The 24,649-nt window shown below is 41.7% G+C and overlaps 1 protein-coding gene across 2 annotated transcripts in view; it reads left to right on the forward strand.

The window, feature by feature from the left end:
- Window positions 1–24,649, forward strand: part of rftn1b (raftlin, lipid raft linker 1b) — a 196,198-nt gene that overhangs the window by 150,716 nt on the left and 20,833 nt on the right. For both annotated transcript variants that reach the window (XM_088327529.1, XM_088327530.1), the window contains exon 6: window positions 11,013–11,231. In XM_088327529.1, coding sequence (XP_088183655.1) covers window positions 11,013–11,231 — 219 coding nt within the window. The remainder of the gene's footprint in view (window positions 1–11,012; window positions 11,232–24,649) is intronic.

The raw sequence follows: 24,649 nt of genomic DNA on the forward strand, positions 1-24,649 counted from the left end.
AAACAGTATTTTACTATTCTGTACTGTATTTGTAAATATTTTACCCTCCTAGATTTACTACACTCATTGATTGCACATTATTATTGAACACAACGACTTCGGTGAGCTACTCCGGCTACATATTTTCCCTGTATCTTGTTTCAGACTGAACTCGATGTTTCTGTGATAGGCGGTGCAGATAATGGATGGAATGGAGTGTCTATTTTTAAATTAAACTCAATTCCAAGTGTTTATTGTCATATGCACAGTAAAGTTGCGAGCGAAAAAGAAAATAGAAACTAAGGAATGTTTGGCATTTCTTGAATCCCAAGACTTCCGAATGATGGAACGATGCATTTGAGTGACATCGTACGGACACCGCATCCGCACGTGTTATCGACACGTATTTGCGTCTTTGCAAGCTTTGGGAATGTTAAGGGGGTAATAAGTTGGACTGAACTATCTGACTGTTTTGTCCACGTTCCCATTGTAGCGCCTTATAATCCGGTGCGTCTTATGTATGTCAAAAATAGGACCAAAAACTATTTTTTCGGGGTGCGCCCTATAACCTGCTGCGCCTTATAGTGCGGAAAATACGGTAAGTGGAAAAAAACAAGAGTGGATGAGAGCATGCAGCATGGATAGGAAAATCCAAAGGGTGGAGGAATAGAACAGAATGGAATGGAGCAAAAAAAGTCCAGCAAATTAGATGTAAATGTATTAGAGGCTGGTCGGGGAAGAGTGAGTCAACACAAGAGTAGAGGATTTAAATGTAGGAAAAAAGTAAATAGAGAACAAAAAGAAAAAAGTAACAGTTCGGAAAAAATAAACACGATGAGATTTTTTTTTAAAGCAATTAAAAAAAAAAAGTAGAAAAAAAAACACGAAAAAAAGAATAAAAAGTTTGTGTTGCATTCAAATAATTTCCAATTACTGTATATCAAGTGAATCTTGTTGCCAACATTGTACTTCCCCTAAAAAATGTGATTAAGTACAGTTCTGTATCTTACAACCGACTAAATAAGCCCCCAAAAATGTTAATATTGTGCGACAAAATATATCAGGAAAAAAGAAATGGATATCTTATAATAATAATAATAATAATTTCCTTGTATTGTCATTCTGTGTAACAATGTACACAGAACGAAATGTCGCTTGCACCTGACCCGTTGTAGCGAGCCGATGCAGCCGCAGCCAACAGAGGGCGCCGCCGACCACTTTTTAAGTCTTAGGAATGACTCGGCCGGGGCGCGAACCACCGACCTCCCAGTCTCAAAGCGGGCGCCTTACCATCTAGGCTACAAAAGAATTGCAAGAACAAACGACGTTTGTAGGCCGTACAAGCTTTCCAATAGTACATGAGTCGATTTGTTCAAAAGAGAAAAATAATTTTGCATCGCCGGAAACTCAGCAAAATGTAACTTGAAGTCAAGTTTTGGACATGTTTGATCATTAATTATCTTGCCACACTTGGGATTATGGTTGCTCACTGTTGTTTCAAGCGTTGCTCACCGACTTTGTGTGAACGCTCAGACCCGTGGAAAATTACAAGGAACATTGGCTTCGAGCACTCGTCACCAGACCTGTTTGCGTGGGGATCGTTTGTGGAGAACGGCCCGGTTCCCAATGTTGTGCTCAGAGTCTCATGAGGATTGCGGAGTGATAGGATGAAATGTCAACATTTAGGGGGCGAAGTTTGGCGTCCGGCAGCCGCGTCCGTCACACCAGCCTGACAGGGAGTGCTCATGAATGATTCATTTTGCCGGCGCGCTGACACCGGAACCGAGTTCTGACTCCCACATCCAAGTGTGTACGTGTGTGTTAAGTGTTTTTCTTTAGTGTTTGTTGTACATCATCTTATTTTGTTAAAAAATATTTCTGTCAACACATATTTTTTACCAGCCGAATACTAGACCAAAGTACAGCCCAATAAAAAAAAAGAAAACGTTAATATGTCAGGACCAGAACGGAGACAGGACCCATTTGCGTTATGTTTCTCTCAGTTTCATTGGAGGACAGGAAAGGGTTGCTCCCACGATCCAGTGATCGCTGGGCGCGGGAAGCAGGTCGCTCTGATAATGGGACTTTTGTGGCGAGCGATGGCGGAACGGAAAAACGGGTCAGTAGCCGGGACAGAGGAGCAAAAATGTGGTCAGGGTCAGAAACGAGTCATAAGCCAGGAGGCGGCAGTAGCTCAGGAGGTAGAGCGCTCGTCTTGGGATCAAGGGATCCCAGTTTGAATCCCGGCTCGTCCGTGTTACATGTCGAAGTGTCCTTGGGTAAGACACTGAACCCCTAATACCCCCAATAAGCAGGTTAGCGTCTTACATGGCTGCAATACAAGGCCGCTATTGGGAAATGTGAAGCACACTGTAAAGCGCTTTGGGAAGTCATTGAATTGAAAAGCGCTATAGAAATGCAGATCATCATTTCATTTCATAGGAGAGGAGAGTAGACGTGCTCAGGATCAAAGACGGGTCAAAGCCGGGGAACAGACGGGAGCAAAAAACAGGTGGGAGTCAGGGTCGAAAAAGGCTTGCCTAGTGTAAACTGAGGTTCCCTGACGGACTGACAACAGGTGACAGAAAGGAGTGGGTTTGAATAGGAACAGGGAGCCAATCAGAGTACGAAAGGAGCAGGCACAGGTGCATCACATCGATAATCATGACATAATAAACAATGACTAGAACCTGTGTGCATTATCAACTAATAAAGACAAAATTAAATTGGAGCTCATTAAATAAGGACTGAACTAAAATATCTGCAGTTTCAATTTGCAAATAAAGATAAAAACTTCTTAATTATTTTAATGCGTTCTTCTTTCTTTGAGGTATTCAATGCTTTTCTGGCATACGGTGCCGCGTCGCGGTATCCTGGGAGCACGGCAGCGGACAGGAAAAACTCACATAAAATAATCAACATAGCCCAAAAGATCATTGGCTGCATTGCAGGCTTGCCGTCAACATTAAAAGGGACTATTCTCACCCCGGCCACCACCTCTCTGACCTGTTGCCCTCTGGTAGGCGCTAAAAGTCCCCTAAAAAAGGACATACAGGCTCAGGTTTCTTCCACCCGAAACAAGCGCGTAAAACTGTAAGAATATATAATTGAATCTAATATATAATCTCGTTGCAAACAATGTTTCACCACGTTGATATAAATGACAAAGACAATTCAAACTATTCAAAATAGGATATAGGATTACTGTATTTTCCAAACTACAAGTCTCCCTGGTGTTTAAGTCGCTCAAGCCAATAATTAAGCATCATTAAAAAGGAAAAACATGTATAAATTGCACTCTGAGTGTAAGTCATAATTTGAGGAAATTGATTTATTTCCTTTTATGAAATGAAATGATCTGCATTTATATAGCGCTTTTCAAGTCAAGACTTCCCAAAGCGCTTTACAGTGTGCTTCACATTTCCCAATAGCGGCCTTGCAGCCATGTAAGGCGCTAACTTGCTTATTGGGAGCATTAGGGGTTCAGTGTCTTACCCAAGGACACGTCAACATGTAACACGGAGGAGCCGGGATTCGAACTGCGATCTCTTGATCCCAAAACGAGCGCTCTACCTCCTGAGCCACTTTTATGTAAAATCCAACACCAAAAACATACATGTCATCTTATGAGGCAATTTAAAATTAAAATAAAACAGAGAAATACGTATATGCTCTACTTACAAACGTGATAAGTTACGGACAATCGTTCGTAAGGTGAATTTGTTCGTAAGTTGCTCTAGTGCTATATTTTGTATGTTTAAGGTTTATATATGTATGTTTAAGGCTTGTATTGGTAACATGTATTCGTTTGGACTAAAAAAAAAAATCATAAAATGATATGCTCTATAAAGATTTATAGTGAAGTTTAACTTACGTTTAGAAGATGAGCTTCGAGAGTAAGGCGCCTTCCTCCTCTGTGGTAGAAAGTGGCCAAAAAAAGCAATCCAACCATTCTCTCAACCGCATCAAGCTTTCCTATTCCATGTTCATTTCAAATGAAATGGCTCGCCTCTCCTTTACACTTTACACCAACCGTATTGAATGGAAGCACGGGATATTAAACAATAAAAATGTCAAATTTCATAGCGCGCTGGAGATACAGTATAGAATGTTTACACACGAACTAGGAAGAGGCAGTGGATTTCTTCTTCGGGGTAGATACTGGGTGAGCTCTCACAGCGCCACCACACGGTGGTAGTGGCAGAAAAAAGCACTACAGCACTCTCTTATACTCGGGAAAAGGTTCACAATACTAACTTACAGCAATGCCCGGATATTTTTCGACACCCCGAAAAAAATGATGGTATCTATCATTTTTCGGAACTTGAATGTTCATAAGTAGCGAAGCGTCATAATGTGTTAAAACTTTCAAAGATAAGTCTTACCAGAGTATAAGTTTCACCCCCAACCAAAGTATGAAGAAAGATAAGATTTATAATCAAGAAAATATGATATTTGCTGACAAATTATCCATAAGTGTGAAATGATTGTCCTGACCAAAACAAAACTAAAATGTGTTATTTAACTTACCGTAAATTCCGGACTAGAAGCCGCTACTTTTTTCCCAAACGTTCAACCCTGCGGCTTATTCAGTCATGCAGCCAATTTATGTAATTTTTCTAACAGCCGCCATCGGCGCTCGAGTGCAAAAGGTAAGATTTAGACCGGTGGAATATATGAACCGAGGAAGACTGCAACTTCTTAGCTTGTGCACAATTTAAATTAGCGTAGGCATATCCCCACCATGTAAATTGCAATAAGAAAGGCACATGACGCAGCTTTCAAGCTCAAAGCAATCTAGCAGTCCGATAAAGAAAGAAACAGAGCTGCTGCACGTAAACTTTACTTTGCGAGTGTGCTGCTAGCGTGTTTTCGAATAAGGGAGCGTGGGACGACGTCTATATGACAAAATCTCTTTCCCATACTGGGGAAGACGACTTTGATAACGTCAGTTACAAGGAGGAAGATAAGGACGGTTTACCATGATTTCTACAAGTGCCGTATATTTTTTTAACTGACCCGTTTACTGTGTTGCGAGCGTGTTCCTAGTAGCGTTTTGCTACCCTTCACAGGCACGGTTTGAAAGTGATGAAAGCTTTTAAAACTCTCTCGGTGTACCGTCTTTCTTTGTAAATATGTGTAACCATGTATAATATGTATTTGCAACTGTATATTTTTGTAATGTATTTATTTTAAAAACGTATTCTGATATGTTTTCCACGGGCGAATTGAAAAGAAGGGGCGAAAACAACGGGGGCTAATGCAGGGATCAGAATGGAGATTTTCATTTTCAGCTGAAATAGCCAGCGTCCAGGAATAAACCAGGGCGGAGCAACCTTTGCAATAGTACATGAGTCAATTCGTTCAAAAGAGAAAAATCATTTTGCATTGCCGGAAACTCAGCAAAATGTAACTTGAAGTCAAGTTTTGGACATGTTTGATAATTAATTATCTTGCCACACTTGGTATTATGGTTGCTCACTGTTGTTTCAAGTGTTGCTCACCGACTTTGTGTGAACGCTCAGACCCGTGGAAAATTACAGGGAACATTGGTGACGAGCGCTCGAAGCCAGACCTGTTTTGAATTTGAATTTGTTTGCTACGCAAGAGAAAAAGTGAAAAAGTCGGAATGCCTTTGGGGTTCAAAAACAGCGGAAATCCGCGGATCCGCGGAAAATTCTGAACCCTGCTAATGGGAAGTGGAGTAAAGGTGAGACGTGTTCGTGGACGCAGCGGACAATAGTGGATATATATTTTTCCCACCCTTACCTTTGGAAATATACATTTTTTTTCCTTGGATTATTTTCAACGGGACCCGGACTCTGCAGGTCTGCATCGAACCTTAAGTACCAGTATCATTTTCCATTCATTTTGCCGGCCGTGGTTTTTGGACTGTGTACTTTATATTCAGTTACAATCGTGAGACTCAAAGTCGGGTTTGGGTTGATTTTGTGATTGTGTTATATGTCTTAATGTGGGCGCATTGCGGCTTATGTACAGGTGCGGCTTGTGTAAGTACAAAATCGGTTATCCTCTTAAAATGTGGTGGGTGCGGCTTATAATCAGCTGCGCTCTATAGTCTGGAATTTACGGTAACATAGAAGGAATAAGTTTGGGAAGACTGGACAACGTTTTGACGCAATAATGTGATAAAAACTGAAGTGTAGCTGATAAAATTTTTCTTTTAACTTTGTCACAGCAAATGTTTCAATTGTGCTTTTTTCTGACAAGTGTGCTTTAAGATTGTGTCCATTTTGCAGGGCCAGTCGACAGTTGTCTCCCGTCTAGTCGACCGGGTCAGGTGCACTCGCTAACCGCGTCCTTCATCTCTTCGGCGCTCAGCTTTCCCTGCTGTTGTCTTTTTTTCTCCCCTTTCTTTGAGCGACGAGCAGAAATATTTCCAGAAATACGTGACAAAAAAGCCTCGCTTGGCTCGTCTTTGATACCGGGACGCGTGCGTTCTTTTCTCTTCTCCCTCCCGAGGCCGTCTGCATTATGTATACGCTTGCTCTTGATGTAAACAGCGAGCTAGCGGCAGAGCCTTTAATGCATTATTCACTCAGTCTGGCCGCAAATTAACTTACAGTGCAAACGCTCCCTCTTCACTTGGTGCATTCCTGAAAAAAAAAATAAAAAAACAATGGCAGGAAATTCCGAGCAGCTTTCAATTCGCTGCACGTTTAGGTCAGATGAGGGGAAGTGACAAAGTGGAGGAATCGGATTTTTGCTGATCAGCGTATATTGCTCCAGTGGAGTCTATGCTAGTCATACCAAACCGACGGAGCAAAGAGTCACTTGCCATACAATATGACTTTGTTTTAACTTGTGGAACTTAATAGTCCTAAAATGATCCTGAAAGCTCAATCCACTACATTCTATTCTGTAAAGTCTCATTAGCTGCACCACTTATCCTCAGTAGGGTCACGGGGGTGCTGGAGCCCATCCCAGCAATCATCGGGCAGTGGGCAGGGGACACCCTGAACTGGTTGCCAGCCAATCGCAGGGCACACAGGGACAGACAACTCGCTCGCCCTAAAATTATCCTGAAAGCTCAATCCACTACATTATATTCTGTAAAGTCTCATTAGCTGCACCGCTTATCCTCAGTAGGGTCACGGGCGTGCTGGAGCCCATCCCAGCAATCATCGGGCAGTGGGCAGGGGACACCCTGAACTGGTTGCCAGCCAATCGCAGGGCACACAGGGACAGACAACTCGCTCGCCCTAAAATTATCCTGAAAGCTCAATCCACTACATTATATTCTGTAAAGTCTCATTAGCTGCACCGCTTATCCTCAGTAGGGTCACGGGGGTGCTGGAGCCCATCCCAGCCATCTCCGGGCAGTGGGCAGGGGACACCCTGAACTGGTTACCAGCCAATCGCAGGGCACACAGAGACAGACAACTCGCTCGCCCATTCACACCTAGGGACAATTTGGACCGGCCAATCCACCTGAAATGCATGTTTCTGGAATGTGGGAGGAAACCGGAGTGCCCGGAGGAAACCCACGCAAGCACGGGAAGAACATACAAACTCCGCACAGGAAGTCCGATAGCTGGATTTGAACCCACACAGGAGGTTCCCAAGACCTTAGAACTGTGCCTGCACAAGCGCTAACCACTGCGCCGCTGTGCTGCCCTTATTCTGTAAAGTAACATAGCAAATTATGCAAGCACTAATCCTCCAGGGCAGTGTTTTTCAACCAGTGTGCCAGGGCACACTAGTGTGTCGTAAAACCTTGTCTCTTGTGCCACAGGAAATTGCCCAATTTTATTATTTTATTAGTATTTAAATAATGCATTAGATTACCCTATTAATGAAAAACTAACGGCGTTATGCAGGGTTGGGTAGGGTTACTTTACCTTGATTACTTTCAATTACTTTTGGATTACTCCAATACCAAATATGCTAATAAAAGACAAAAGAAACTAAAAAAGAATAAAATGATGACTCACAACACGTGGTAAGCTTTCTCTCCTGGCTTTGATCTCTTTGATCTCCGGCAAAACGAACATAAAATGCGACAGAAACAAAATGAAAATCAATCCAAACAGCTTGCCAACATCATTTTTGCCGTTCCATGTATTCCGTTACTCCCCAAGCCTGCACAAAATTGAGTCATTTTATTCATATTTAGTTTCTTTTGTCTTTTATTAGCATATTTGGTATTGGAGTAATCCAAAAGTAATTGAAAGTAATCAAGTTAAAGTAACCATACCCAACCCTGCCGTTGTGTCCCAACACTGCTTAGTGAGCAGGAGACGACTTCCCCTTTCAAGCCAATAGAATATACTGCACAACCTTCTGAAAACAAGGGAAATGGTGCAATCAATCCCACTCTAGAGCACTCAAAACTGGTCCGCTTGGATGCACACCAGCAAAAATTTCCCAATACATTTTGAAATATGCACCAATATGGCGCAACACTAAAGTAAAAATCAGAGGACACAGTTTACTGGTATTAGTGGTTCAGAAAGGATACCAGGATGTTGAGTGAGTTATTTGAAAATGGACATATTGTTTTGGATGACTTAAAGAAAAAATCCACCTGGATGGTTGCAGTCGTGTTTGGTAATATTTGTAAATTAGTCACTGCCTGGTGACTATACCCTTCTCTGGTCAACATCAAAATAAAATTGAACTTTATTTCCATTTACCTGTTTGGGATGGGAAACACTAATCTCTGGGCTACCTGGGAGCTTCCAGTGTCTCGAAATTGTCTTAGAGCAAGTCATGAGTCCAGTCTTTAGTATTTTGAAAGAATATACAGTAATCCCTCGGTTATCACGGTTAATGGGGACCAAAACCACCCGCGAAAAGTGAAAATCCGCGAAATAGCGACGCCCCTTCAAAAAAAAAAAAAATATATATATATATATATATATATATATATACCACAGCCATATCCCGCTAGTGGTAGGTGGCTAGAGTCATTTCTGACTCTTTTTGGGAGATTGATTCAGAGGAGGGGATTCCCAGCCCCCTCGCTCAACCCAACTGAGATGTTGGGAGTCATTAAGTGACCAGACCCCCCAATTCCAACCCCTAATGCTGAACGCCAAGCAGGAAGGCAACGGGTACCAATGTTTAAGTCTTAGGTATGACTCGGGCGAGGCTTGAACCACAACCTCCCAGTCTCGGGGCGGGCGCCATACCCCCAAGGCCACAGAGCTTCAAAAATGCTTAATTTTTTTTTTTAGCATTTTATTTCATTATTATTATTTTTTAGACCTGCGAAGCTCTGAACCCGTGAACCTGGAACCACGAAATAGCGACGCCCCTTCAAAAATGCTTTAAAAAAAAAAAAAAAAAATATCTTTTTATTTATTTATAATTATTTTATTTTATTATTATTATTTTTTTAGACCCGCGAAGCTCTAAACCCGCGAACGTGGAACCGCCAAGTAGCGAGGTCCCACTGTATGTCCAAGAGGTGCACCACAGTTATGTCTCAAAGAAGACACAGTCTCACTGATTTTGGGAGAGTACATTTAAACTATTTTCCCATGCAGTCAACATTTTCCCATTTGGGAGCAATTTAGGGACATTCCCACAAAGCATGTATCGGCATACCCCTCTCATTGCTACACTTCCCACATAAGTCAGCCTTGAGTAGTCCCATTTTTGTCACGACCAGCACACAGGGTAGACCCAATCGCCTAACGTTTTCTCACAATTTTATTGAGATATAGGAAGAGGAAGGGCAGCGCCCGCGATCCGGTGCTCACTGGACGCGGGAAGCAAGTCGTTCTCGCATTCGGATTGTGATCCGAAAACGGAAGCGGATCTTCCGTAGCGGGCGATAGCGGTGTCAGGGAGGGAAAAACAGGTCGATAGCCGGGACAGGAGAGCAAAAACGTGGTCGGGTTCAGAAACGAGTCGTAAGCCGGGACGGGAGAGCACAAGTCGTCGTGATCAAAAACGGATCGTAAGACGGGACGGGAGAGCAGAGGTGGTCGGGATCAAAACAGGTCATAGCCGGAGACAAATGGGGAGATCCGGGATGGGCAGGTGGAAAACGGGTGCAAAAACAGGACAGGCGGGAGTCGGGGTCAAAAAGGCTTGCCTTGTATCAACAGAGGTTCACAGACGGACTGACAAACGGAGAGTGACAGGACAGGGTTTAAATAGGGAAAGGCAGCCTATCAGCGGGCGTAGGTGATTCCAATCGGTAATCATGCCAATTTTGAAAGGTTTTGAAGGATAGATGGACGATTGTAAATTTAAAAGAAAAGAAAAGGAGGACTATAGCTGTTACCACTCCAAAAATCAGCCTGCTAATCGATTGGATGACATTAGCATTAATAGTGGTGATTTTTTAATGCATATTGCACAAACCCTGCGATACCAAACTGTATGTAACATCCTATATGCCGACATTTCTTGGGTAAATTTTGTGTAAATTACAACTATAACCTTATCCTCCTTGTTCTATAACCTTATCTTCTCTGTTCCTTTATCTTCTTGGATTTTTTACCTCACTGTGAGAGTGTGAAACTGGAGTGTCATGCCCAATTTCGTTGTCACAATATGTTAACCCATTTTGTAACAATGACAATAAAGGTATATTCTATTCTATTCTATTTTTTTCATCTTATCGTGTTTGACCAGGCAGCACGGCGGCGCAGTGGTTAGCGCTTGTGCGGCACAGTTCATGTCATGGGAGCCTGTCGTGGGTTCAAATCCAGCTCCAGACTTCTTGTGCGGAGTTTGTATGATCTCCCCGTGCTTGCGTGGGTTTCCTCCGGGCACTCCAGTTTCCTCCCACGTTCCAAAAACATGCATTTCAGGTGAATTGGCCGGTCCAAATTGTCCCTAGGTGTGAATGAGCGAATGAGTTGTCTGTCCCTGTGTGCCCTGCGATTGGCTGGCAACCAGTTCAGGGTGTCCCCTGCCCACTGCCCGGAGATGGCTGGGATGGGCTCCAGTCCCCCCGCGACCCTAATGAGGATAAGCGGTGTAGCTGATGAGATGAGATGAGAGATGTTTGACTATTAATATGATAAGGACATCTCCTACTTTTGTCCCCACAGGAGCTGAACTTCTGGCTCTGTACAACCACCCGGTGGTGCGTGAGGGAGGCACGGCCAAGTACTACACGGTCAAGGTGCCCCTGAAGGTGCAAGTCGGGGTAAATAGCGGCGGCGACGATGTGCGAGAGGTGCAGGCCAACTGGCTGGATCACATGACGCAGCACTTTAACAACGGAGCCTCCCTTGTGGACGGACATTTCCACTTGGGAAATGCTGACGGTAATTATTAAGCAGTCGGAATTTAACAGGCTGTCTCGCCAGTGTGTGGGGCAGGTTGTCTACGTGTTGTTTGGATTTCTCCCACTGGCATTTAAACTATTTCCTCTTTGGTGGGTTTTGGGGGGGCGGCAAGAAAGCGGGAGTTAACATTTGGAATCACAGATGGTGGAGATAACAGAGTGAGTGTGTTGGCAAAATAGCCAGTACATTAAAAAGTAGCGATTAGTCCCTTAAAGCAGGAATTTTTCAGGGTACTTGGTTCCACCTTACAGGGTTGGCATCAGTGTTCCCTCTAAGCTGCGCGTGTGCGCAATTGCGCACTGCTCGCACATTCTCAGCGCACAAGAAAATCGAGCCAGCGCACAAAAATGAGGGCTCAAAATGACTAATTAAGAAGCGACTTAAGTCAAAGTTACAGTGCATGACGGTAAAAATACACGGGATCCCCTGACATTGTGTCCTAAATGCGGTGATTTGAAGTCGAGTCGAAGTTGAACGAAGTGGAGTAAAGTTTAGTAGAGTTTGTCGGGAACCGGCTTCTTCGGCTCGGCTCACTAAAAGGAACCGACTCTTTCGGGTCCTAAACGGCTCGTCAGGTTGTTTTTGCTTCTTTAATCCCAACATGACCAAATATTATGTAAAATTATGCACAAAAAGACTTAAAGGAATGGGGGAATAGAACAAAAAAGAAAAAAATACCAAAATGAAAAAGAAGTGAAAAGCTGAGAAAAAAAAGAAACAAAAGGAAGAGAAAAAAAGAAGGAAAAATTTAGAAAAAAAACCAGAAAAAAAGAAAAGAAAGAAATGTAGGTAAAAAGTAAATAGAGAACAAAAAGAAAAAAGTAACAGCTCGGAAAAAAATAAACACAATGAGATTTTTTTTAAAGGAATTTAAAAAAAGTAGAAAAAAAACACGGAAAAAAGAATAAAACGTTTGTGTTGCATTCAAATAATTTCCCATTATATCAAGTGAATCTTGTTGCCAACATTGTACTTCCACTAAAAAATGTGATTAAGTACAGTTCTGTATCTTACAACCGACGAAATAAGCCCCCAAAAATGTTAGTATTATGCGACAAAAGATACCAGGAAAAAAAAAGAAATGGAAATCTAGTGAAAGAATTGTTGTAAAAACAAACGAGGTTTGTAGGCCGTACAACCTTTGCAATAGTACACTAGTCAATTCATTCAAAAGAGAAAAATCATTTTGCATTGCCGGAAACTCAGCAAAATGTAACTCAATGTCAAGTGTTGGACATGTTTGATAATGACTGAGTTGCCACACTTGGGATTGCCGTTGCTCACTGTTGTTTCAAGCGTTGCTCACCGACTTTGTGTGAACGCTCAGACCCCTGCAAAATTACAGGGAACATTGGTTGGCATTGCATTGAGTTTGTGCATGAATGGCACATGATGGAATAGTCCAACCGATTTAAGGTCAATCACCACAAAAAGCATCACGCATAGTTATAAGAGTGCACAAATGAATGAAAAAACAAACTACAATGAATTTGAATATTAAAAAAAAGTTCTAGGTATTCTGTTGCACACTCGTTTAGAGTAGGAGGCGCTTAAACACTTGAGGAAAAATTAGGGACCTTAGTGGTATTTTGTAGTCAACAACTACTCTAGATATGAACAAACTAAAATAATACTAATGCTTGTGAGAAGAGAATTGAAACAAAACAATCAGGTTACAAAGTACCTGAACGGGAAAATATTGCCTCCAGTTAAAAACACGTTTCAGGGTGAAAAGTCATTAACACAATACAGCATGCACTGCAATTCACATTTTCCAGATTTCTACTTGGCAAATCATGCTCTTCGCGTCCCCTTTCCCGGCATGCCCTTCGTGTCCCCTTCCCGGTCTGGAAACAGTCTACTGTATGGTACCGCTACAAAAAGCTTTCATTCACAATGGACCCCCCTACAAAATACATGCAGAAAAGTGGACAAGGAGAAAAGAAAAGAAAGACTTATTCTGGCCATGGAAACAAAACAAGAGATAATTGGGATGAAATCACACACCGTTGTGCAGGAGGAGTTCAGAAATGACATAACTTCATCAGCCCAAATTAAAGACATTTTGGCAAAATTATTCAAAGGAATTTGTGGAAAGGAATCACCGGGAAAAGGTGTTTATAAGTCGGGCTATCGCCTATTAACTGCTCCGATGTGGCAAAAGCAGACGTCATTGAATCAGTTTTTTTTATGAAACATGAGGCAAAAATCACTGATGAGGACCAGTAAAAAAGAGGCCAGTTAAAAGGTAAATTGATTTATTATTATTATTATTATTATTATTTTACATTAGGTGCCTCTCTTATTGTTTATTGTGCTGTAATCTAATTTTCTTCGGTGTTTTTTTCATGTTCTGATGCTCTTTTATGATTTAAAAAAAAACAAAAACAAAAAAACATACTTTTGCGGGACTTGGAACGGATTAGCACATTTATATCCAAAAGGTGTCTCTACTTACAAATGTTTCCGGTTACAAAGCTACCCCTAGAACGAATTAAATTTATAAGTACAGTGGAACCTCGCCAGTTCGCGGTTCCACTTTCGCAGGTTTAGAGCTTCGCGAGTCTAAAAAATATTCAAAAATTAAAAATATCAAAAAATATTAAAAAATGAATAATAAAAAAAAATATTAAATTAAAATTAGAAATTACATTATTTTGCAAAATTTGAAGACAAAATATTAATTACAATTAGTATTTGCATCATTTTACAAAATTTTAAAACACACAAAGAAATGCACGTTCAGTAATAATGAAAAATATTAAAATCAAATGAGAAATTACATTATTTTACAAAATTTGAAGACAACATATTCAATTAGAATTAGTAATTGCATCATTTTACAACATTTTAAAACACAAATATTTTTTTTTGTCATAACATGAATTTCCCTCTCTCTCTCTCTACCCGTATTCTATATGGTGTACTGTATACAGGGGGCGGGTATACTGTATACCTGTATACGTTTTTTTAAGCATTTTTGAAGGGGCGCCGCTACTTCGCGGATTTTCAGGGTCTCGGTCCCCGTTAACCGCGATAACCGAGACTTCACTGTAGATGTATCACTGTACTAGAATTATTTTATTTAGCATATTATTAGTACTTCAATACTCTAACTCAGTACAACATTTATTTATATCCGTACATTCAAGAAAACTGTGCGGGTCAGATGTATCGACATTTCGTTCTGTACACACGTGTACAAGAATGACAAAAAAGTAGATCTGAATCTGAAATATGAAAATAGAAAGTAAGTTCTCCAAATAAATTAGTAATACTTCCATTTACAGACCCAAAAGCCAAACAAAAGTTAAAATGCACTGAAAATGAAACACAATTTAAGAACTTTTGAGGAATGATAACCAAACAACAACAAAACCTCTTCAACTTCAGGAATAAAGCATGCCAGTTTGTGTATTCATATTTAAGTCGCATCTGTTTTCGCTTATACGACAAAAATTTTATATCAAAAATTTGAGTGTCCAATGTTGAATTGATGATGAATTGCTTTGGTGTTGCTGTTCTGGCTGGCAAGATTCAAGATTGCATTTATTCTCATTAACATAAAAAGACAACGACATTTTATTTGCCTCTTTGTACAACAGAGTGTAAAATATTATTATCTTTCATCCATGTTTGATCATTAGTATTCATTGATTAAAAAAAGATAGACTTTATAACCTAAATGAGTAAAATGATTTACACCCACTTCCGAAATCGAGGAGTTTGATGGTGAACCATGAAGTCATGGTATTAGTACAGGTACAAGCAGATGTAGGTAGTAACAGAGTACATTTACTTCGTTACATTTTCTTGAGTATGTTTTGGGATTCTAGGAGTGTTTTTAAATCCCTATACTTTTACTTTTTATACATTTGTGAAGAAAAAAACAGTACTTTTACTCCGCTAAATTAGGCAACGTAGAAGTCGTTATTTCGTTACTTAATAAATCCCCTCCACTGTCGGGACCAGAACGGAAACAGGACCCAATTGCATAGCGTTTACAACCAGTTTTATTGAAGGAAAGAGGAAGGGCTGCGCCCACGATCTGGTGTTCGCTGGACGCGGGAAGCAAGTCGCTCTCGTACTCGGAATGTGATCCGAACACGGAAGTGGATCTTCCGTAGCGAGCGATGGCGGTGTCAGGGACGGAAAAACTGGTCGGTCGCCGGGACTGGGGGAGCAAGGCGTGGTCGGGGTCGGAAACGAGTCGTAAGCCAGAACAGGAGAGTAGATGCAGTCGGGGACAAAAAGAGGTCGTAAGCCAGGACGGGAGAGTAGAAGTGGTCAGGATCAAAACAGATCGTAGCCGGAGACAGACAGGAGCAATCACGGGACAGGTGGGAGTCAGGGTCGAAAAAGGCTTGCCTAGCAAACACTGAGGTTCGCAGACGGACTTAAAACAGGGCATTGACAGGACTGAGTTCAAATAGTGAAAGGGAGCCAATCAGAACCCGCGGCGGTTGGCACCAAATGAACAGGCACAGAGGAGTCACATCAGTAATCATGACATCCACATAAGTATGCATCTGTCTGTCTCTGCTAAGGCGCATATATTATGACGCAGAACTTGGCAGGCTTTAACCTTTTTAACCAATCAAACGTAACCGCCTCGTCACTTGACCATCTTCAACTTTACCGGGAGGGAAAGTTGTTTACGGATGAAACAGATCAAAAATGTTGCATTTTATTTTATTGTTTAAAAAAGCACTGGAATTGACATTGATTACCGTATTTTCCGCACTATAAGGCGCACCTAAAAGCCTTTATTTTTATCAAAAGCTGACCATGCGCCTTAGATTTTCCCCCGAAGGCGGAGTAGTCCGCGGTGTATGCTGGGATTTCTATACCGGCGTTTCATTTCCTAACCAATGTGTCAATCATCATTTGAATCAGTCACTATTGGCTAAAGTTATTTGGAGGTAAAGGGGCGGATCCTTTTGATCATTTACAGGCTCGCATAGGCTAAAGGGGCGAAACAAAGCCTGCAATTGGCCGAATGGTATTCTGTATTTGTAAATATTTTACTCTCCTGGATTTACTACAATCACGGTAGTAAGAAGACCATGGTTACGTATCATTATTGAACGTGAAGGCTGCAAGAGAACTTAGGTGAGCTATGCGGCTTTATATTTTCCCGGTATCTTGTTTTAGAGCGATTTTGATGTTTCTGTGATGAGTCTATTTTTAAACTAAATTCAGTTCAAAGTGTTTTTTGTCATATGCACAGTAAAGAACCCCGTTTCCCTGCACAATAAAATTCTTACTTTGCTGTCCACACAGTTGCCAGCAAAAATAAAATGGAAACTAAGAAATGTTTGGCATTTTTTGAATCCAAAGACTTTAACCTTCCGAATGATATTTGGAACGATGCATTTGAGTGATTGGTGACATCGTACAGACACTGTTTCCATACATGTCTGAGACACGTATTTGCCTCTTTGCAAGCTTTTGGAATGTTAAGGGGGTATAAGTTTGACTGAACTATCTGACTGTTTTGTCCACGTTCCCATTGTAGCGCCTTATAATCCGGTGCGCCTTATGTATGGAAAATATAGGACCAAAAACTCTTTTTTGGGGGTGCGCCCTATAACCCGGTGCGCCTTATAGTGCGGAAAATACGGTACTTTAATCTACTTTTAAATTAAATGTATTTTTTGTTGATTGGGTAGACTTTGACCATTGGATGATCTGATCAAAATCAAAATCAAGAAATACGACGTCGCTACAGTACTTGAGTCATTTTTTCACTTTTACTCAAGTAAGTATTTGGATGACGACTTTTACTTCGACTTGAGTAATATTATTTTGAAGTAACATTCCTTTGACTACTCTACCCACCTCTGGGAACAAGTTAGCATACTCTTAGCAAACAAACATCGGTGTCATGTTCCCTTGATGTGACCTTTTCCAGCAAATGTTCAGGCACCTCCTAGCACCCATCTGATCCGCTTTGTTCCATAGACACATCATTGTGAGTGCACCGCATCTCCCTGTGCTCCTTGTACACGTGTGTTGTCATGGTGATGTGGCATCATGAGGGGAGAGCATTAAGGCCATTGTTTGCATACACATGTACGCGTCGTGCCTAGTGCGCGTGCGAGTATGTGTGTATTTGTTCCGTGTGCCAGTGTTTAAAAGTGTTTGTGATTGTGTACCTTGTGTGTGGGTTGGCGTGTATATTGTATGTTGCCTGCTGCTTGCAGGTATTGAAAACATTGGATTTACAGACAGCATTTAGCATTTACACGTACACGCACGGACGCCAACAGCCTCCCCAGAGCCGAATTTCTTCAGCGAGGGACAGATATGTGTGCAACGGGACGGTTTCTTTTGTCAGCCGAATAGCTTAATCTCTCTCCGGAGCCGCTGTGAGGATTTTCAGCCTATTACTTTCCTTCCTTTTTTATGTCACACACACGCCTGAGCCCCTATTCAACATGCAACACACCCGGCCCACCGCACGTTCTAAATTTGGGAAAAGACGACAAACACGTTGCCACTGAAGTCGGCCTACTTGATTTTCTTTTAAGTAAATTGCGTTTTTTGATATGTTTAAAACACACTTCTACTCTATAGCATATGAATAATCTATGTTTTATGTTGATATGTATATTATTTGCCCTCATGTAGGTTTTAGATCAGGGGATGGTGTCATAATAGTCTGTGATAATAGTTTGCAATAGTCTTTGATCTGTGCAGCCCTTTGAGACTAAGAGATTAAATAAACATGACTTGACTTAAATTAATCATAGAAAACATTTGCATATCCTCAAAAGCCTTTTCAAAATAATAAATGGATTTAAATTTAATAAAACGTATTAGAATAACATTCAGGCAGCACGGCGGCGCAGTGGTTAGCGCATGTGCGGCACAGTTCATGTCATGGGAACCTCCTGCGTGGGTTCATATCCAGCTCCAGACTTCCTGTGCGGAGTTTGTATGTTCTCCCCGTGCTTGCGTGGGTTTCCTCCGGGCACTCCGGTTTCCTCCCACATTCCAAAAACATGCATTTCAGGTGAATTGGCCGGTCCAAATTGTCCCTAGGTGTGACTGAGCGAGCGAGTTGTCTGTCCCCGTGTGCCCTGCGATTGGCTGGCAACTAGTTCAGGGTGTCCCCTGCCCACTGCCCGATGATTGCTGGGATGGGCTCCAGCACCCCCGCGACCCTACTGAGGATAAGCGGTACAGCTGATGAGATGAGATGAGATGTTTTTGATGTTTAACTCAATCAATAATAGAAAACATTTGCATCTCCTCAAAAGCGTTTTGAAAATAATAAATGGATTCAAATTTAATAAAACGGATTAGATTAACATTCATTTAGACATTTATTCATCTTAAGTTACTTAATTATTAAAATGAACGTATCAAATTAAGACTTAGTGAAAACATTAACATTAAATACACTTTTCCAATTGAATTAAAATATATTACATTTTGAATCTTTTTAATACATTTTTTTGCATAGTTTCACTTACAAATTGGACGAATTTTAAAGCCGGTGTTTATAATAAACATATGTTTTTGGCACAAATTCAAGGGACATTGTGTAGTTTTTTGATCTCTAGATGTCAGGACCGGAATGGAGACAGGACCCACTCGCATAACGTTTCTCACAAGTTTTATTGGGAAGAAGGGAAAGGATGGTACACACGATCCGGAGATCACTTGTCGCGGGGAGCAGGTTGCTCAGACGCGGAAGAGGTATTTTTGTGGCGAGCGATGGCAGTGTCAAGAGCGAAAAAAAAAACAGTTCAGTAGCCGGGACAGAAGAGCAAAAATTGTGGTCGAGATCAGTAAATGGGTCGAAGTGGGGAAACAGACGGGAGCCAGAACAGGAGAGAGTCAAAAAGCTTGCCTAGCGTAAGCTGATGTTCGCAGACGGACTGACAAAATGTGACAGAAAGACGGGGGTTTAAATAGTGACAGGGGGCCAATCAGAGTCTGAGGCAGTTGGCGCCAAAGGATCAGTAATCATGACACTAGATGCAATAGAAAACGAGTGCTACCATGGAAGAATAAAAACTACGGGGACTCAAAGTAACCAAACCAACTATTTTTTATTCTTTATTTTTTGCCCAGCAAAGGTTTTTGGTTTTGGGGGCTACACTTAGCAGCAAGATCACAGATGATCATGTCAGTTCATGTTAGGTGAGCCTCATGTTATGTAAGATAATTACAAATTTCCTGACCTATTAATATTTAAAAAATATATACTTGAATGACAGTTTATGTATTTTTCAGTCTATAATTCAAATCAATATTCCTATATTTAATGATCAAAGTATTTTTTTACTAGTAGGAAGCGCTAAAAAATAGACACTGTCATTTTAAGTCACTCATAGTGTCACGATTACTGATGTGAATCAGCTGTGCCCGCTCTTTTGGCGCCAACTGCCTCGGACTCTGATAGGCTCTCTGTCCCTATCTATACCCACTCCTGTCACTTGTCGTCAGTCCGTCTGCGAACCTCAGATTACTCTAGGCAAGCCTTTTTCGACCCTGACTCCCACCTGTTTTTTCTACCGTCTGTTCCCCGGCTTCGACCCGTTTTTTGATCCTGACCTCGTCCACTCTCCTCTCCTGGCTTTCGACTCGTTTCTGATCCCGACCACGTTTTTGATCTCCTGTCCCGGCTACTGACCTTTTTTTTCCCGTTCCCGACACCGCCATCGCTCGCCACGAAAGTCCCGCTTCCGCATTCAGAGCGACCTGCTTCCCGCAACCAGCGGTCACTGGATCGTGGGTGCGATCCTTTCCTTTCTTCTAATAAACCTGAGAGAAACGGAATGTAAGTGGGTCCTGTCTCCGTTCTGGACACATAGTCAGCCCGGTTAAAATAAAATGCAAATGTGACCATTATAATGATTATCAATGGCAGTTAATTAGTTAATGTAATTAACTAACTATTGAAATTATCTAGTGGCAACACGTGGAGCAGTGGTTAGCGCGTGTGCGGCACAGTTCGGAGGTCATGAGATCGAACCTTCCTGTGTGGAGTTTGCATGTTCTCCCCGTGCTTGCGTGGGTTTTCTCCGGGGACTCCGGTTCCCTCCCACATTCCAAAAACATGCATGTCAGGTTTATTGGCCGGTCCAAATTGTCCCTAGGTATGAATGAGCGAGTGAGTTGTCTGTCTCTATGAACTGGCAACCAGTTCAGGGTGTCCCCTGCCCACTGCCTGGAGATAGCTGGGATGGGCTCCAGCACCCCCGCGACCCTACTGAGGATAAGCGGTGCAGATAATGGATGGATGAAATTAACTATAGATGAACTAAATATGATAAAAAATTCACCATAGATATTTAAATCAAATTATCATTCAGTTCATGTTCTTACTCATGTTTTCAAAAGTTAAACGTTGACCACCAGACAAAGACAATTTACAGGTGACGTTTAGTGCTGCTGGGTTCTTGCAGTTTCTTGGTTCCTGATAGCCCAAGTCTCTCCCTTCTGCATACTTAGTTGATGTCCAAAAGCGGACGTGTTTAGTCCTGGCAAGCGAGGTAAAATAAAAAAAAAATAAAAAATATGCCAACATTATCTTAGCAACAAGGCAAGCAGCACTGAGTTAATCTCTCTGTCACACATCTTAAGCTGTGTGGGACTAACAAAGGATTTGCCGTCATCCACAAACATTACTGTCTCACATTTTATTATCATCTACGATACAAAATTGTCATTATGCCAATGTGTTAATTTCTGTTTACTTTCTTTGGATTGCTTGAGCTCATGATCGCTCAAATCTTCAATGACAACTAACTCAAGGTTGGCGTTCATTGTAAACCTCATGTTTTCTTCTTGGTCGGTCTCCATGTGGTGTTGTTATTGTTATACAGTGGAACCTCGGTTCTCGACCATTATCCGTTCCATTTCTTTGTACGAAAACCAATTTGTACGATCACCGAAGCCGTTTTTTCCCATTAAAAGTAATGAAAATTGTTTTAATAGGATCGAAATCCTTGAAGGCTTACCATGAACGTAAACATGAAGCTAACCCAGGCTAATCGTAGGTTCGCCTTAGCGTAATCTTTCGTATAGCATAGTGCTGGTTAGCTCTAGCGTTACAGGTTCACTAATCACCTGTGACCTGGCCTGCACATGAACGTGTAAAAATAAAAAAATCAGGTCGTTTACACGTCATTTAGCACCCGGGTCTCCACAACAAGTGGTGAGCGGTTAAAGGATAAAGAAAAGAATTATGAATAGGATTTCTTACCGGTCGGCAGAAGCCATGCTGTATTCCCGAAAGAAGGGAAACTCGCACACCTTCTTCATATTTTGCTATTATTTCTTTTTTAAATGCAATAGTTGTACGCACTACTCTTCTTTTTTCACCTGTAGCAACTGCTGCTTGCACCAACCTTCTTCCGAGGCATAATTAGGGGTTAAAACACTCCCTTCACCACTTTTGAAAAACGAAAACAGAAAAGGAGTGCGCGTTGCCGTGACAACAGTTCTTCACGAGGGGTGGGGGCAATCTACACCCGTACGCCGCTCAGCATCGCCCCTAGCGTACCGGCGTTCGAACTCCGATTTTTTTGAACGAAAAGCGAAGCAAGAATTTCTCGAAATTTTTGGTCGAGAACCGATTTGTTCGAACTGAGAGGCGTTCGAAAACCGAGGTTCCACTGTATAATTAATGTGTTTGTGAGTGTGGAGGAATCTACAATACGATTAGATACTGTAACTCAAGAATTCACTCGTTTTTAATCCACTCCCCAAATAATTGCTTCTAAGGTGTTTCTCCAAAACTAAACTCAACCGTAGCAATGTCTATAGAGTCGTTTTGATCCAACTCCTGTCTTTGATGTTGTCTGAAAAAACTCGCTTTAAGCAAAAATCCCCAAAACGTTTATTTATTTTCACCATTGTCAGCATTTCACCATTCTGCCATTCACTGCCGTGTGGAATCTGCCCAGCAACTGGGTTACCAGCCAAACCAGCAGCTGAACACAAATTCACCACATCCGTCCAGTCCACTGCTTTAAATATGAATGAGCTGTCAGTGCCGGTCCTGGCAATCTTTTTGAAATAGGCAGGCATGACCTGGTCACACGCCGTCTCCGAGCCTTAAATTTGCACGGGCTAATGAGCGCAAAATGATGTATATTTCATGTTTCACTTCAAACTGTCATTAATTGATGATTAACCACTCATAATGCATCGCTCTGACATCAAACGTCAGCATTCAGGCAGCGGTGCGGCTTTCCTTCCTTAAATTCGTGTCACTCAGAGGGCACAACGATATTAAAACACTTTTTCACTATGTCAGGAACAGTTTATTGTGAAACGGAACCCCACGCTTCAATAAATCCGCTACAATAACAGCCGAATCATTGACACACACTGCTCACTCGATATAGAGTTTCTAGCAATATCGTGCAGACCCTTCTATCTACCGAGAGAGCTAACTGTGGTCATTGTGCTTGCTGTTTACGTTCCACCGGATGCTAACGTTAGCATAGCGCTAAATCTCCTGCCCGCTGCTATCAATAAACAGCAGCTTGCACACCCCACCGGAGCTTTTATCGTCGCCGGCGACTTTAATCGGGCATGTTTATGGACTGTACTTCCCAAATCCATTCAATACGTGGACTGAGAAATTAGGGAAAAAAACACTGGACCGTGTGTACGGTAAGATCAAACATCTAGTCGGATCCGCCCATCTCTGTCTGTCCCTCACCCCCTTATTCACCCCCCTCCGGAGGAAAACAAAGCCTATACAACAAGGACAGTACAAACATCTTCTTTGTTCCTTTATATCTTTGTTTTCCTTATATCTTCACTGGAAAATGTGGAACTGGAGTGCCACGTCCGATTTCGTTGTCACAATATATCCCATGTTGTAACAATGACAATAAAGGTATATTCTATTCTCTTCTATTCTATTCTATATATATCTGATTTTCATCCGAGCAAGTCTGCTAGTTTCGTGCTAGCATACAGGTAGCATTTGCTAACGTTAGCTCACAAACAGAACTTAGGTCTTCGGCAAGGGAATGTACAATATAAGCACTTCTATAATCAGAGAAAAATACATAGCAAATTGTATTTTTCAGCAGATTCCCCTTTTTTGTAACTAAATATCTGCTCAATATGTCCCCATCCCTTTTGTCAGAGCACCAATTCCCAGCGGTAAGGTATATGAAGGACACGCTTCAGTTTGTTGATTGGTTGACACACAATGGTCACTTTCAAAACGGGTAGAGGACCTTAAAAAAAGAAAATCTAGAGGCTTGAATGATATTTTAACGGTGGGGGAGGAAGGGGTTGTCTTGGAGGTCTGGAGTGAACAATGTCTGCATTAGAGCTAGCCAGCAGATGTCTGAGACGTCTTCAATTGAGAGTGCTCCGGCTCTAATTGGGTTTTTTGGAGGAAGGGGGGCATCCATATGAATTCTCTTTCACTGTCTGTCTGCTTTTCTGTCCTCCTTCCTGTCGCTTCAGCCACTGGCACCTTGTGCAACCCCCCCCCCCGAACACTATTATTGAGGTCTGGTAATGAAATGTGGAGTGTCTTGTGTTGCGTCTGGGCTCGGGCAAACTGTATTAGCGTGGAAATGGCAGGGCTGTAATGAGAAAGCACTCAGGGCCAGCCCGGATGACCGTGTGTGTATTATGAAGGAATAACAAGAGATGGAGGGGGTGTGGGTAGGGTTCAACGGGAGAGATCTATGGGGGTCACAAAGGCTACTCTGTCTGGGATGTGATGGAGAGGAAATATATCAGCGTTTGAGCATGATTGAGCTCTTGTGACTCAGTCACACTTTACGTCCAAGTCGGTAAAGTGAAGTCCTAAAATGTATCGCTGATCCGAGGTCGCTCTCTGTCATGTTCCTGTGATTTACTCGGGTGAGATTTGCGATTTATAAAAGCTCAGATGGCCTAAAAACTCCACTCATTAACCATGTCTCTGTTCTTGCATTACTGCAAACTGATTTCTACTATTAAACTGTCAGAGTACTGAAGAATCAGAAAGTAAAACTTTCACACTTGTACTTATAAATCTTTCTTTAACAATAGATAGATAGATAGATACTTTATTCATCCCCGCAGGAAAATTCACATTTCCAATAGCATCCCTGCGCCAATGTGACGTGCTAATACCCACTGTAGCGTGTTATATAGAGTATCTAGATCAGGGGTGTCAAACTCATTTGAACTCGGGGGCCACACGATAGAACAAACATTCTCTCGGGGGCCGGACTAATGAGGATGGAAGAATGAAATGGAGAGATGGACGGAAAGAAAGAAAAAAGAATAAAGGAAGAATGAAAATGAAAGATGGGGGAAAGAAAGAATGAAATAACAAAATAAAGAAAAAAGGAAGAATGAAAAGGAAAGATGGAGAAAAAGAAAGAAAGAAAGAAAGAAAAAATGAATGAAAAGGA

Source organism: Urocampus carinirostris, chromosome 2 (assembly GCF_059441175.1).
Source record: "Urocampus carinirostris isolate Australia breed hairy pipefish chromosome 2, RoL_Ucar_1.0, whole genome shotgun sequence".
NCBI lineage: Eukaryota > Metazoa > Chordata > Actinopteri > Syngnathiformes > Syngnathidae > Urocampus > Urocampus carinirostris.